This window comes from Mytilus edulis, chromosome 7 (genome assembly GCF_963676685.1).
Source record: "Mytilus edulis chromosome 7, xbMytEdul2.2, whole genome shotgun sequence".
Lineage (NCBI taxonomy): Eukaryota > Metazoa > Mollusca > Bivalvia > Mytilida > Mytilidae > Mytilus > Mytilus edulis.
This window is the reverse complement of record NC_092350.1, coordinates 27139480-27155859: the sequence shown is the minus strand read 5'-3', so window position 1 is coordinate 27155859 and position 16380 is coordinate 27139480. Positions and strand designations below refer to the sequence as shown.

The following is a 16380-nucleotide window of genomic DNA, read 5'->3' as shown; positions in this document are numbered from 1 at the left end:
CAGTCTTTTTGAGAAAAAAAATAAAAATACAGAAAATTATTTGATTCTTTTTACTATAAATCTGATTGTATTTTCTTATCTAACTTCCTTAAAAAATACTCTGTCATCACTTTTTTCAAGCTGCCATTGGTTAATTGTTTAGTTTAATTCGCATCCAGTGAGTCTGACAATCAATAAGTTCACATAGCTCTTGTGATTTATTAAGATAATTGCAGACAACGAAAACCCAGAGATTTAATGTGAATATTGTTAGAACGTGTTTTTTTTCTAGTTTCATTATACTTAGGAATTAATACAAAGTAAATTTAGAAAATCCATCCTTTTCCCTTTTTTTATTAATATTAAACAGAACGATGACCACCTCGTCCCTATATCCTAGATACATAATCTGCAGAAAATCCATAGAAAAAAACGATATGTATCCATGTTTTCGAAATATTTGACTAGACAGTTTTTAAAGTTTGTATAATCATTTTACTAACAGTTTGTGTTTTCTGTTTTGTCTGCTTTGTATCGATCTGATAACTTTAGCCTATTTCAACGGATTTTTATAGTTAGTTCCGTTGTTGTGTAATTACACCATTGTCTCCGGTTAAAAGAGGGTTGAGTGCTCACAAACAAGTGTAAGCCTGTCACATTCCCTATGTGCCTGCCCCCATTCAGGCATGTATATATCAGTGTGTGTCGTTGGTTCGTTGTCTATCATAAAAAAAAATCGTAAATTGTTTTGTTTTAAATTAAATAAGGCCGTTGAAATTTTTTATGTCGAACCTTTTATAACCGACTATACGGTATGGGTTTTTGTCACAGTTGATGGCAGTACTGATGCTTTTTTATGCTTAAATCAACTTCAATTTAACTTCGGATGATAGTTGTCTTACTTGAAAATTTACCACATTCCTTTATGCTTATGCAGATAGTCTTTAGAAATTGTGTTATGAGCTATATTCAAGCAAAATACACTAGCAATCTACCAGAGAATATTTTATCTCAATCATTACATCTTTCACTTCTGTTTCTGCTCTTTATAAAATTGTTTATGCTCAATTAAAAGTTCGAACACAGCTTCCCTTTTGACAGAACTTTTTGACAAATTCACACATACACATTTTTTGTTTTGGATCATGAAAAAGTTTACCTTGTGAAAAAATGCACTCATTCCAAAAGAATATGCCCATATTTGTTGACTCAGTGGATTGATATTGTAACAAATAGTCAGTATTCCAATATGTTCTTATTACAGTGTTTGTCCTATAGGTTTTTATACTCATTGAGTATCTACCTCAGGCATAGATTACCTAAGCTGTATTTGGCAAGACGTTTAGGAATTGTGGTCCTCAATGCTCTTCAACTTTGTACGTTATTTGACCTTTTTAACTTTTTTGGATTCGAGCGTCACTGATGAGTCTTTTGTAGACGAAACGCGCGTCTGGCGTTAACACAAAATTTAGTCCTGGTATCTATGACGAGATTATCTAATAGTTTTCCTGTTTCAATCGTTTTACATTTGTCATTTTTGGAATCCTTGGTAGCTTGATTTTCTGTGTGAGCCTTATAGTGTCCTGTTCAAGGAAAACAAAAAACTCATTTCCGATGTGCAGGTTAAGTTAATCGTATTAATGAATCATTTAATAAAAAAAAATAATAATAATGTATATCCCGAAAACGACAAATAAATACTTTTAATCTGCAAAACAAGTATTTTCTTTTTTTACAGTGGTTGATCTATATCATGTATGTACTTTAATAGTTAGTTATTTAAAATCTTTTCCTCTTATTCATTTCACTATACCTAGCCACAGTAAGATATCCACATATTTGCTGAATTCTATCCTGACTTTTGGTGTTATAAATAGTCGAGAGAAATTTAAAAAAAAAAAAGTTAAGTATTTTGCGAAAATACACGGGGCAGAAAACCTTAGCGCAGTAAAGTGGAAGTATTTTGCTTTCACTTGTATATATATTGATTTTATACTAATTTTTCTTTGTATTGATTTCCTACCTGTTATTGAGGATTTCATCTTTATATACACCTGTTTTATAATCAGTTACTGTATTCGTTCCTTCCCGAAATTTTTAATTCCAATATATTGTTTTCACTCATCCGGGTCTGATCAACAAGTTAATGAAATTCAACCATAATATTCGTTGTGAATTAAGTTCCATATCAATATTTGAAAAATCTAAATTTCAATGTACTCAGATACGTAGATTGTATGCAAATTAAACAATTTGTCTAATGTTTCTCTTGTCAATTTATTACTGCAATATAAAATTTGGCCAAACATGTGTATTATCCGAGTGTGATCCATTTTCATAGGTCATATGGAGTTATCTTTTCACATTTTTAACTAAAATTACAAGACTAATTCTAGATAAGGTTATCACTATCAGAAAAGGAATCTCTATATTAGACATTAATATGTACCTCATGAAATTAAACATACACCGTCAAAGTTATTATAATGTTCTGGTTGGTTGTACAAGTAAAAAGAAATTCCATTCAAGGTCAATTTAAAATGGGTAACAATTGTGCACGATTGATTATTCCATTTACTATACACAAACAAAAAATCACTTTAAAAAATAGTTGTCAAACGTTGTTGAAGTAAGTGAATGCCGTTCTAATACGAAATAACTATTAATTTCGATCTCTGAGACTATTTAGCCATGGCGAATATCTGAGACTATTACGCCATTGCGAATCAAAAATTGTAAAAAGAAACTGCTAGGGAGGTATAACAATCACAAGCAACACAATTGGTTGAAGAAAAATGAACTTTCGTTGAGAATTCTGGAGTTAATGCCCTTTTTTCAACCGTCGTGGAATGGTTTAATGTATTCAGTTTGTAAATAGAATGAAATTCAAAACAGTGTGGCTGTTTTGAATTTCATACTATCACTCAGGAAAAATAGATTAAATAAAAACAACATGCATATTATTTATATACATTATGTGGAGGTTTATCCAAAAAATGTATTTGAAAGATATCTGTCTGTTGTTTTTTAGAGCATAGTTGGCATTGCTTGGAACTAAGGGCATCTCAGTCGCATACATGAACAACATTGTGGCAATCGGATACGTCTTCGCACTAAACCAGACCTTGAGCACCAAATATAATAATAATATGACCTCCATGAACTCTGTCTGCACGCAGTGATTCCTGTATATGCGTCCTTTACTCCTCGACAACTCCTAGATCTATAAAAAAAAATATATGTCTTGTGTCAAATGGAGGCTTTTTCGAAAAAAATAAAACGACTAATATTAAATGTAAAACATAGGTTCTTACGTATCCAATTACAAATGAAGAATTATGTATGATTCACCCAAGAAATATATACGTAAGCATACTTTATTCGGAAATGATTAACTATTGATTATAAGTATATGACATAAATTGCATTCTGAACATTAGTCACGAGTTTCAAATCTTTATTTGAAAAGCAACTTCTCATATTTAACCTTATGCCATGCATTTAGATAGAAAATACATTATTGTACTGTGTGTGGTTTATATTTGGCAAAGCTTTTAGGAACTTTTGGTCCTCAATGCTCTTCAACTTCGTACTTTATTTGGCTTTTTAAACATTTTTTGATTCGAGCGTCACTGATGAGTCTTTTGTAGACGAAACGATCGTCAGGCTTAAATATAAAATTTAAATCCAGGTATCTATCTATGATGAGTTTATTTATATTGTAGAAATAAAAATCATTTTTAACAACAAGCAAACAACTGTCATGAATATTACTTACGTGCAGGCAGTGTAGGGACAACGTAAACGATACCATGGAGATAACATCCAGCATGTTTGTCCTTTGTATATGATGGTTTTTGGAAAGTAAAAGTACTTTGTGTATTTTGGGCACGTATCAAGCCAGAAAGGAATAGGCCTAGGTGAAACAGATGATGGGTCTGCAGGTTTTGCATCAGCAGTTCTAATAAGATACAATGGTATCAAATAAAATTAACATTGACATTGACTGCTTTAAAAAGTATCATTTTCCTTAGTTATAGATTATATATTTAACAATACATATGATACTATAAATACAGTATGCGGCAGTAAACGTTTTACGAAATGTTGGATTTACAGCGCTTTCGGAAGACAAAACAAAGAATTTAATGAACATTTTGTTCAAGCAGTGCCCAATATAATCAACAAAATAAAACACAGAAACAAACTGAACACACGACAAGGACTAGAACTTATATACATTGGAATACCAGTTTCCCTTTTTAAATCCTTATCACAACTGGTTAAAAATACGTATTGACAATTTCAGATTCTGTGTACATTTATAGTAGACGCTTTTCATAAAGTAGTTAGGTTCATAATCAGATGAAGTTTTGTATGGACATACGAATATGCAAAACCTTATACTCCATCATTAAATAAAAATGAAATGTTCACGCACTGGTGGGAATTTGTATTGAACATCTTTATTTTAGTTTATCGTTTCAATCACTGTTTACATGTTTTCCCCTGCCATATTCAAATTATTGACCGAAATTATTTTCAAAGGAAATGATTGAAAATTTGAAAGATTCTTTATTGGCAAAACTAAGATTTTTATTCACAAAACGACATACGTTTCTTTGTAGTTCATAACTGCTCTATACTAACTGGTACTGCTTTTTTGTGAACGTATGTGCTATAAAATTTATAAACACTTACCTGCGTCTGTATGTTTCACAAAAACCGTGTCCATGACCTCTAGCAAAATGAAGATCGTGTCTGTTCTTTCGACGGGACTTAAATATAGCTCTTCTTATTGATGCCCTGGAAATACATGCATGTAAGCTTGTGAAGCAACACTAAAGATGCCACATGTGGAGCAGGATTTGCTTACCCTTCCGGATCTCCTAAGATCACCCCCAGTTTTTGGTGGGGTTCGATTTGCTTAGTCTTTAGTCTTCTATGTTGTGCTTTCTCTACTATTATTTGTCTGTTTGTCTTTTTATTTCTAGCCATGGCGTTGTCAGTTTATTTTCTATTTATGAGTTTGACTCTCCCTTTGTTATCTTTCGTCCCTCTTTTTTTTAATAGGGAATTATAGTTTAGTCAAAATATATAAATAAGGATCGGATTTTTTTCGAATGCGAGATGATACTAGTTTCTTTTCTTTTCTACAGTTTAACACAAATTGTATCGGTTTTAGCAGTAGACAATTGATTTTAAGCCAATATCTAAAACATCTACCCTAACACTAAACCCACTTCCTATTGGTGAAAACAGGAAATTTGAATACGCTATACATTGAAATAGATAAGCGTGATAGACAACAAATCTTAGAATAATTGGTTTAAATTGTATCATAACACTAAAAACATATAGTGACATAGATGTGATTAGTTTTACTGCAACACTAATGTCACCTATATTTGATAATATGATAAAGTTTTGTCATGGTTAGTGATTCAGAAGTTTACAACATAAATGGTTTCTGTTACTTCATAACATAAGAACTTGTTGCTTGTTTCTGAATGATATTTGTGTATGCGTATAAAAATGTGTTTATATAATTCAAAATGAAATATTGTTTACACTAATTACTAATTCACAACATTTGTTTCGGTGAAGTGTTTACTAGTTTTTATAATGCTAAATGTACTTACGTTGGATATCTGCCGGAAGTTCTTGTTTCAACCAACTCCTGTATTTGAATTTGTTTTGGTTCAGAGCAAACTCTGGTAGGAGCAGGTTTTGGAGAAGGTGATAAAGCAACATTAGGAACAGGGGTAGGAGCAGGAGTAGGAGTAGTAGGAGGAGGATTCGTAGTTGAATCTGTGTAAAGAGCAGAGGTAGGGGGAGGAGTAGGAGGAGGAAGGCCACCATTAATAACTGATGACACGTAGATGACAAAAATCACTAAACGTAATGTGATGTGTAGCCTCTAAAATAAAAACAAAATTGTTCTGTAATTAATCTTCATTTGATTTTTTTAAGGTAACGTTCTTTGAGCGAATGTGCCATGTGACAACGTAGATTTAATCTTCACAAAGACTACCTAAGTATGTCAGACTTTTAAAACAAATTTAGTATAACAATCACTCTAAAAAAAAGTGTCTTAAAAACATTTAAAACAGACTGTTATTTCAGTTTTAATGCATACGTGGCATGAGTTGTACACTTTGAAATTAGATTTCGATGCGATAGTTTTAACTTAGGATAAACATTATCTTGTCTCCATAGACGGGATAAGTTCATATCAACTGGAAAAGATTTATTTGTGTTAAATTAAAATCCATATGGAATGAATCGTGTACCTTTTGAAATCCCATAGAATGATATTTATGAAAAGCAAGGTCAAAAGTTGTGTCTACTATGGATGCAATCAGTTGCGCAAACTGTAAATGTATCTTAATATTAAGAACATCAACTAAATTTTGAGCTCCTAACTTGAGAAAGGCGCATTCAAAACTAAATGGTTTTCAAATTACATTTTTAACTCTAGGTGCCAGCTGAAGCACACCTCCGAGTGCGGGAGTTTCTTGCTGCATAGAAGACCCATTGGTGGCCCTCGGCTGTTGTCTGCTATTTGTTCGGGTTGTTGTCTCTTTGACACATTCTCCATTTCCATTCTCAGTTTTGTATCTAGAATAGGGGCGAATGGTACCAGAGGGACATTTAAACTCGACTTATGAAATTACATGTCTTTTTTGTATCTTAACCTTATTAGTATATCTACCTACAATTTGCAGCAATTTATTTTAAAGAATGATTTTTGTTTAGGTAGGGCGTTATATAAAATTGTATTGTTAGAAGCAAAACATAAATGTAACAAAAAGAAGATTTCAATTTCCAAAGAGAAAGTTTATAGAAAATATTTCTTTTGAATTGTACAAATAAAATACTTAAATTAGAATCAATATTTTATTTCTGCTCGGAACAAAATTTGAACAAAAAAATATATCAAAGCTCAGTACGCCCTTACACAAGGTACAACATATGTCTGTTCCTATTGGTTTAAAGTTTACTTTTTTTATTCATAAAATCACTTTTTAACGTATTCTTTACAAAAATACCGAACTCCGATGAATATTAAAAAACGGAGAGGCCGTAGTCAAATGGAAAATGGAAAACCCAAATGCTTAAACACAACAAACGACTTGGCACATGCATTTTCATATGTAGAACATGGTGGATTGTTTTTGGTTTTATAGCTGGAAATACATTTTTGAAAATAAGAATGTACCGACAAATTATTCCATCATTCTGTAGCGTCTGGCTTACAAAATAAAATGCTTGGTATTTCTCATAAATATTTTCACAACTACTTCGGTCGATGCTACATGCATGTACTACTATTTGAGGTTTCGACCCCGAGGATATCAAAAGTCAACATTTTTGTCTGACATGAAATATAATTGATATGTTCACTTGTCTGTAAGTCAAACTTTTAAACAATTTTGAATTATTCAAAATACGAAGGTATTCGATCGTCTAATGTCCACGATTTTTTTTATTTGCGGTTATAGATGCTTTTGTATTTGATTCGGCCTTACAATTACTTGTATTTAAGGTAGATCATAAGTATACATTTTTTGAGACAGAATTTTCTTATACTTAGGCAAAATGACGATTTTACTATGCTCTTTTCAAAAACATAATACAAAGTATGGGTTACTTTGCTATTTTTCAAGCTATGAGTCGTTGAAAATTGCCAAAATTTAGTTAGATTGTTTATGGAAAAACACATTTGTGTGCATAAAAAAAAATCTATGAGATAGAATTTTGAAATTAATTGTGAAAAGATAGGTTTTGTAATATATTTTAAGAAAATAAAAAGAAAAATGGTGTCACCGAACTTGTTCTCTTGCTACAAGTAAAACAATTTCCCTATCAGTCCAGTTTAATTTTTTTAATAAAAGAGTTATCTTCCCTTGAATGGCTCATTTGAAAAAAAAAGTTCTAAAAGCAAAAAATAATATATTTGTTTAAATATTTTAAATTTTACAATAAATTACCAAGTTTTCTTTAAATTATTAAACAGTCTTACCTATAAATTGCAAATATGTCTCCAAATTTGCAGATTTAGGCAAATAAATAGACCGACTCTTTACTGTGATTGTACAATCCAAGATGGTGGTATACCATGTATCTACCTAAATCGTCACTGATGAGTCTGATATGGACTTTAATTTTTGTATCACTTATGACTTTTATAAACCATTATGCCTACCATTTTATTCAATCGATATTTAAATTTTTGAACTATCGGTTATATAAAGGTCAGTGTATGTTAAAGACGAAGGTATCATCAGCTTAGTACTAAGTGTTTTGATACTGACATTTAACTGAATTTAAAAATTAGTAAGAAACTAAGGTTCCATCAGAAAAGTTGACCATGCATGGGTTTGGCTATAAGTGTGTGTCCCCTTTTCACATGAATATCAATACGAATTATAAATTTACTGTTCGCAAAAGTATGAATTATTCGAAATATTAAGGATTCTCTTATCCCATGCATAGATTACCTTATCCGTATTTGGCACACTGTTTTGGGATTTTGGGTCCTCAATGCTCTACACCTTTCTACTTGTTCGGCTTTCTAACTTTTTTTTACCTGAGTCACACTGGTGAGTCTTATGTTGACGAAACGTGCGTCTGATGTATCAAATTATAAGCCTGGCACCTTTAATTATTATTTTATCATAAAAAGTAAAATAAGAAAACTACCAAACTCCGAGGAAAATTCAAAACGGAAAGTCTCAAAACTAATGGAAAAAACAAAAGCTCAAAAATATCAAACGAATGGATAACAACTGTTATATTCCTTACTTGACACAGGCATTTTACTATATGGAAAATGGTGGATTAAACCTGGTTTTATACCCTGCTAAACCTCTCACTTTTATGACAGTCGAAAAAAAATCCATAATATTGAAGAAAAAAAACAGACATAATACTAGTAGGTAAAAGTGTTTTGAATTTAGCAATCAAAAGAAAAAAAGGGACAGTGTAAACTCGTGGAATTTGTATATCGAAAGCTATGACATGAAGTCCATAAAATCTGACTTAATAAAACGTGAGACAATATAAACCAACAAAATGAGTGGAAAACAAATGTCTTATTCCTGATATGGACGTTTTCCAGAGAAAGTTTTTTTTCTTATAAAGAGAAGTGAAATAAAAAAATCAAAGAACCGACAGAATCGCATCAAGTTCAAAAACAGCGATATCATGAGCATCTTTGTCAAGCCCCTTTTGCTACGTATTTATCCCCTGACAGAAAAATTCTCACTCGGGCAAAATATCGAAATCGGTAACAGTACAGACCAGACGACTATACTGATACCTAAAGGTCCAAACAACAAAACAATGACACATTTTATCATCGTAATCATCGTAACGCTAAAAATAAACCGTATTATGCAGTTTCGATTTCAGTAGTTTTAATCATTCACCTGTTGAGATTTTGTTTTGTTTTTAGAATACACTTTTTTTCATTAAGTCATAATAGTGTGAACATTCACGGGCGGATCGTTTAAGGTAGATATATGGTATACCGCCATCTTGGATTGTACAATCACAGTACAAAATCGGTCTAGGTAATTGCCCAAATCTGCAATTTTGAGACAGATTTGCAATTTGATGGGTAGACTGTTAATTTAGATAAGGAAAACTTGTTGATTGATTGTATTATTCAAAATATTTAAACTAATATAATTTTTTTTTGTATTTAGAAACATTTTAAGGGGAGATTACTCTTTTTAAAAAATTATACTGGACTGAAAATTATTATTTTTACTTGTAGAAAGAAAAATGAATCGGTGACCTCCTTTTTTCTTTTTTTTTCTTAAAACGTGCTATAAAACCTATCTTCTCACAATTTATTTTAAAATTCTATAGCATAGAATTTTTTTATGCACACAAATGTGTTTTTTCATGAACAATCTCACCACATTAAGGCAATTTTCAACGACTCATAGCTTGAAAAATAGCACGGTGACCCATACATTTAATTATATTTTTGATAAAAGCATAGTAAAAGCTTCATTTTGGCAAATTATAAGAACATTTTGTTTCAAAAAGTATATACTTATGATCTACCTTAATTGAGATAAGTAAACGTCATATCATTGAACAGAGGTAATGTTTCTGCTGCAAATATGACGTTTAGAATTGAAAAGTTGACATAATAACGTTTGCCATTACTCCTAGCATCGGTTCTAGTTTATTCGAACTTTAATAATTGAAAGACATTTCTATTATTGAATTGCTTATTTATTCCTGTTTCATAACAATACACCAATGCATGATTTATCAATAACATCGGTACTGGTATGTTGTATTACAAGTACACGGATTACTATAAGCTATGTGTAGCATGTTTCCGAATCAAATTTTTATAATATGTATATATGATGACATATATTTAAACTAAATGTATAACAATGTATACTACTCATGACCACATGAAATGTAATTTTGTGCAAAGAATTGTAAAGTAGTGCATACAAGACAAAACCAGTTTTTTCTTAAAACTGGTTTTCGGATGTTAACAACTCTTTGAGGGGGAATTTCATTCAAATTTTAAAATAAAATCATGTTCGGAACCATATCACATACAATTATAGTGAATTTAATTCGAAATAAATGGTATTTCTGTATGAGCATATTTATATAATAACTAGAACACACCCGTGATATCACGGGTCCGTGACTGAATTAAAGTATATAACTATGGGAAAGCCTTATTTTAGTATTAGTATTGTCATCTGATAAAGTCATGCCAATTATAAGATACGCAGCTTTTCTCTGCTTTCAAGTCTTTCTGTTTGAACCCGTCGAACTGGAACTTATCAATTATTGGTAATATTAATTATTTGGAAAACAAAAGGTCCTGCAATGGAGTATTTTTTAATCAACAGCATTGTCCTATATAAGGTTATAAGTAAAGTTGAATTCTTTGCTTCGCTGTTTTACGTCATGCCCACTAACAAATTGAAAACTGTACCTATACGCCTTATTTTTAGTCTAGATTTTTAGTTTTCGTATTGTTATCTTAGAAAGTCTAACTGATTAAAATACTACAATAGGTAACAATTTTACAATTTAGTAGTGTCAACCCTGTGGTTATGACCCGCGTATATAGCATATTAATCCTGAATACAACGTTTCGTGGTGCGCCTGTCAGATGCGGAACGTACATATAAGGTAATAGGTAACAGGTGAATATACTATTGGTATCGGTAGCGGACTCGACCTGGAACTTCTTCATTATTGGCAATATTAATTACGTGGAAAACAAAAGGGCCTGGAGTGGTGTAATTTTTAATCTACACCTTTGTTCTATATTAGTTATTTATAAAGTTGAATTCTGTGATTCGTCGTTTTTACGTGATGACGGCTGACAAATTGGACCTCGTAATTTTAGTATTATAGATGTTAACTGTTCGAAACAGTGAGATTGCAAAACATACTGTGCAAAGAGAGGTAGAGAATTTTCCAAATTAAAAAACTAATCATGGTGATGCTTCAAGTTATCGTACATCTCTGACCTACTAATCTGCTCACAAATGTAAATTGCTCTACGAAACCTCTTTCTAAATTATTAACATTAAGTTTATCAGCATTCAAAGCCGGGATTCAAAGTTATTATGAAACTGCCTAGTCTAGCTATATATATAGATGGTGTGAATTAGATGTGGATACTAAAATTTTCCAAAGATCTTTTAGAGTACATAAAATCTAAGAATTTTTCATCGTGCAATATAATTAAAACGTTTGACTTTTCTACACTTTACACAAGTACTCTCCATTCTAAACTTCATAACTAAAAGACACATTGAAAGAGTTGGTATTGCTTTGTTTCATAAAAACGATGGCAAACGTAGATACAAGGAGATTTTATTAGGGAGGGATAAATCCTGATTTTTATAAAATCACTTTGATTCAAACAAAAACAAACCTCTGAAATTGACCTTAGTATCAAGGTGCTTGATTTGTTTTATTAACAACGTATGTGTTACGTTTGGAGGACGTATTTTGCAAAAAACTATCGCCATTCCCATGCATGAGAACCAATTGTGCCCCTTATCTTGCCAACTTTATTCTTATATGAAGCTGACTTCTATAGTTAAAAGGAAATACGTTAGCAATGTCTTCAACTTTACGTTCGCTTTATAGATGATGTGCTCTCACATTCAACGATGTAGGTTCAGTAAGACCCCTTTTCGGCCCCAAAATATAGCAGTTTTACAATATTGTTAAAATGTAAACTGTTAGTTATTTATTGGAAAGTAGAATTCTTCTGCTACATAAATATGGGCTGTTTTTGACAATACAACGCACATATACCGGGTACTAGCATCATTAACTCATGATAGATTACTGAAATCTTCACAATTTTAGCATTTTAGCTAAGTTTTCGACGGTTTACGTCTTAAACGAAAGTGGCCGCATTTGTGTTCATTCTTAATATTGAAACGTAAATTGTATTTGATGATAATACATAACATAAATAAAGGTTGAGGATGAACAGGAATGCGGCCACTTTCATTTTTGACAAAAACCATCTGAAAAGTTACATTTTTTGGCATATTTGATAGCTTTTCATATTTAAGCTTGAACCGGAGCGTTTTTAATGACTAAATCAGTAAAATCTTTCACATAAACTAATTGAATCAACTTAAATAGACACTTAAGTATTTTAAAAGTGTCCAAAATCTTTCGTCAGATGAACTTGAAATTTGAAGCCACAATCGGCCCTCACCGGACCTTCTCCTTTGGAGTTCATGTTGATCGCATCTATCATATCGAACTAGAGATGAAGGATACAACAGATACAGTTACATCTGCCTGATATCTTGACTTACATCTAGTAATTGACAATGAAAGCCGTTTGAAAACAAAACTTTACGGCAATATAGATGATTTTAGCTTGCTAATTGTGAATTTTCAATTTCTATGTTAAAATCATCTCTTCAAAAATATTACGAACGCCATCAAGTGTTTGTTGACCGTTATGGAATATCCACCTCACAGATAATGCCGGATATGTTCCTTATGTCGTAACTACAATCCTGTTCCTATTTTCACGAATGTGACGTACCGAATTAGACTATTTACCGGAGTTATGATAACATGAGCATCACGACGGGTGCCACATGTGGAGCAGAATCTGCTTATACTGCCAGAACATATGTGATCTTCAACGGTGTTTGGTGGGGTTCATGTTGCTTAGTCTTTAGTTTTCTATGTTGTGTTTTGTGTACTATTGTTTGTCTGTTTGTAGCCATGGCGTTGTCAGTTTATTTTGCTTTATGAGTTCCCTTTGGTATTTTCGCACCTCTTTAAGAAGTGTACAGAACTTGTAAGCGACGTGATACCTGTGGAGAGTGGAGAAGTTCACACAGGATAACTTATAAGGTTTAAAAACAAACTAAACTGCGGAAATTTACCTAAAGGAACTTACTTTAAATAAATAACATTTAAACGGTAATAACTGTCCTTTCCTAGTTTATATATCTCATTTTAAACGGGAAACTCCACACTAAAATTTACGACAAAAATGACGATTTTTCGTTACCTATTGTTAACTAAGGTATAAAGATTTGTTTTTGAGGTTTGGTTGTACCTGTAGAAAACTTATTTCAAACGGGATAGCACATCGATCTCAATTTTACGGAAATGTTGTTTTCCGTGCCATGAATTAAGAAACGATTCTGGTAAACTCATCGACCCTTTTAATAAACTTATTCTCAAAGGTTAACAATACAACACTGTAATGAAATCATTGAAATCATTGAATATGGTTTTATTGGTATTGATATGGATTTGTTATCAGTAAATTAAAAGCAAACTAAATTTTATTGTTATATACATATTACACATTTATGGATTTACAATCTGTCGATACCTGTATCTTGGCATTTCTTTCCCCAAGTCAGAAACCTGTAAATCAGTGGCAGTCGTTGGTTCATATCTGTCATATTTGTTTTCCGTAAACTGTTTTGTTATAAATTCGGCTGGTAGTTTTCTCAATTGAATTATTTCATATTTATCACGAATGGGACCTCTTGTAGAGGATAGTACGGCATTGTCTTAATTGGCCATCATACCAAATCTTATTTTTTATATTTACGGTTACAAAAATGTTATTTAAATAAAATTACTCCTAATAAATAAATCATGGTTTCCCAGATAAGTATCAATCTGTTTACATTAAACATATTTAATATATAGATACTGTTAACAGCACGAGGAACGCACAACTTTCTGCAACACAACAATATAAATAAACAACACCGACTGGACGCAGGATCACGAGTAAGTTCGTTTGGTAAATTAATGCAGTTAATTCTTAAAATTGTAATGGTTCAGGCAAATATAGTGCGTCTCATCCGCAGTGTTCTGTAATATGTTCTTGAAAACAAACTATGAAGGTTTTCTGAGTTATCACTAGGACTTTTCTGTAGGTATTTAGATTTAAGTATGTTTTAGAATTTTATAAAATAAAAAATACGGTAACAGGACTTACCATATTTGTCAGTCAGTGTTTCGAACTATATTCTAAAACATATCATGAAGTAATCTATCGATAACAGTGATATATTGCTTTATATGCAAACTGTATCAGAAAAATAATTTATTTCTATTACTATTACGAACATATGACCGACGTCTCAGGTTATGTCATTGCATGAATTAAATTATGAGCACAATAGAGATGTTAATCTGCTCAATCAAAAATAAATTTATACAATACATGTAAAAAAACCGCCTAAGTACATGCTTAGAAGATCATTTCTGCAAAACAAGAAACGTCAGACAAATATGCATTAAATATTCAGTCAACGTTGTTAAATATACGTTCTTGACGTCTGTTCTCATTGACATTTGGAATTGCGTTTTAACCTGAACAAGCACACATTAAACAATAATTGTTGCGGTTTTCCATTCATTAGATTGGATTTATTTTTTATAATTCAAAGAGGATTTAAAAGCACATCACTTAACTCTAAGATGAATCAAAAAATATGTTTGTATAACAAAACAAAAACAGAGGAAATAACATTAGATATTTACTTCGAATTCAACTGTTTCCTTCGGGTGTTAAAACATATCTCAGAAAAAGTCCCTGGGTTTCTTTTCTAATGACATTGCAAACGTGTATAATTTCCCCTGGATATTGTAGGGATAGATGCACACCCAATACAGGCTTCACATACCACATCTTCTTTTTATGTTCAAAGGGGTTATTAAAAACTATTGCAAACTAATGCAGCTTGAATTGTAGAATGACAAAACATGTTAAATCCTCTTGAATTTTATTTATTTCTTAGGCAATATAATAACGGGGAGGGTTTTGTTTAAATAACAATAACACAATTAATTACCTTAATGTCCATCGTCCATACGTTATGAGCTTTCAGAATGATAATAATTTAACAATCAATATATTATGCAAGTACTCCAATCAATGCCAAGCGAAATGACAGACTTCCGCTTAAAAATACAGTTTCGTTTTCAAAAATCAGACAAATAAAGGCATCAGTAGTCTACCGGTGTTCAATCAATTAATTAACTGAGACAAAAAAGAAATCTGGATTACAAACCAAAACGGAAAGATACACGTCAAATGTAAGTGGAAAACAATGAAACAAAAGAAACACTGAAATAAGCAACAAAAACGAATGCCAACTTATATAGAAACGATCTTTTTGATAACAACTGTCATGCATATTTCTCACTTCAATCAGGACATTTCAGATCAAATTAAAAGGTGGATCGAACCTAGTTGTATAGCTAGTCAACCCTCCCGCGTATATGACAATGCTAACAATATAGTAGTACATTAAAACATGTAAACAACAGAATTCACAATTATTTTCATAACACTAGTTCAAATTGTCCCTTGTAAACTTGTAAACCACAGAATAACAACAAACATCTTCCATTGACGATAGCTAAGCACATCACAAACAGTGACGTTCTTTGATGACGCATATATACATTTATATGGAAAGAGATCTAAAACAAAATCACAATTATTTTCACAACACTAGTTCAAATTGTCCCTTGCCAAAAGATACTCTTATATATATGACGTATATATACATTTATATGGAAAGAGATCTAAATAAAATCACAATTATTTTCACAACACTAGTTCAAATTGTCCCTTGCCAAAAGATACTCTCTCTACATGAGCTACTGATTTAACCTTCTAATTCCGACCTGACGTGGGCAAAATGGGTGCGCAACTGTACCTGGGAATTAACCAAAAAGCGACCTACAGTTGCTACTTAACTCCACAATTCTGGTTCTGATGTGTCTCATTTAAAATAATACATCGTATGCTGATGGCAAAACAAGTAAAAACATGTTGCTCACATGTTGTTTTCTTTAGTGTCAGACAATAAATGA

The 16380-nt window shown here is 31.7% G+C and overlaps 1 protein-coding gene across 1 annotated transcript; it reads right to left on the bottom strand.

Annotated features, from left to right (window-relative positions):
* Window positions 1-2929: 2929 nt before the first annotated feature.
* Window positions 2930-14667, bottom strand: LOC139482837 (uncharacterized). The gene is made up of 5 exons (XM_071266879.1): window positions 14492-14667; window positions 5622-5899; window positions 4681-4785; window positions 3758-3940; window positions 2930-3202 (listed from the first exon to the last, which is right to left on the bottom strand). The coding sequence occupies exons 1-5, from the start codon at window positions 14492-14494 to the stop codon at window positions 3034-3036; spliced, it is 738 nt and encodes a 245-aa protein (XP_071122980.1). The 5' UTR covers window positions 14495-14667; the 3' UTR covers window positions 2930-3033.
* Between the last annotated feature and the right edge of the window lie 1713 nt (window positions 14668-16380).

Bases quoted from the DNA above. Each gene is read 5' to 3' on its own strand.
- LOC139482837 (XM_071266879.1), bottom strand. The intron at 4,786-5,621 runs GTAAGTACATTT...ATGTATTTCCAG, and splicing joins ACTTCCGGCAGATATCCAAC to GGCATCAATAAGAAGAGCTA. The intron at 3,203-3,757 runs GTAAGTAATATT...TTTTTTTTATAG, and splicing joins TGTCCCTACACTGCCTGCAC to ATCTAGGAGTTGTCGAGGAG.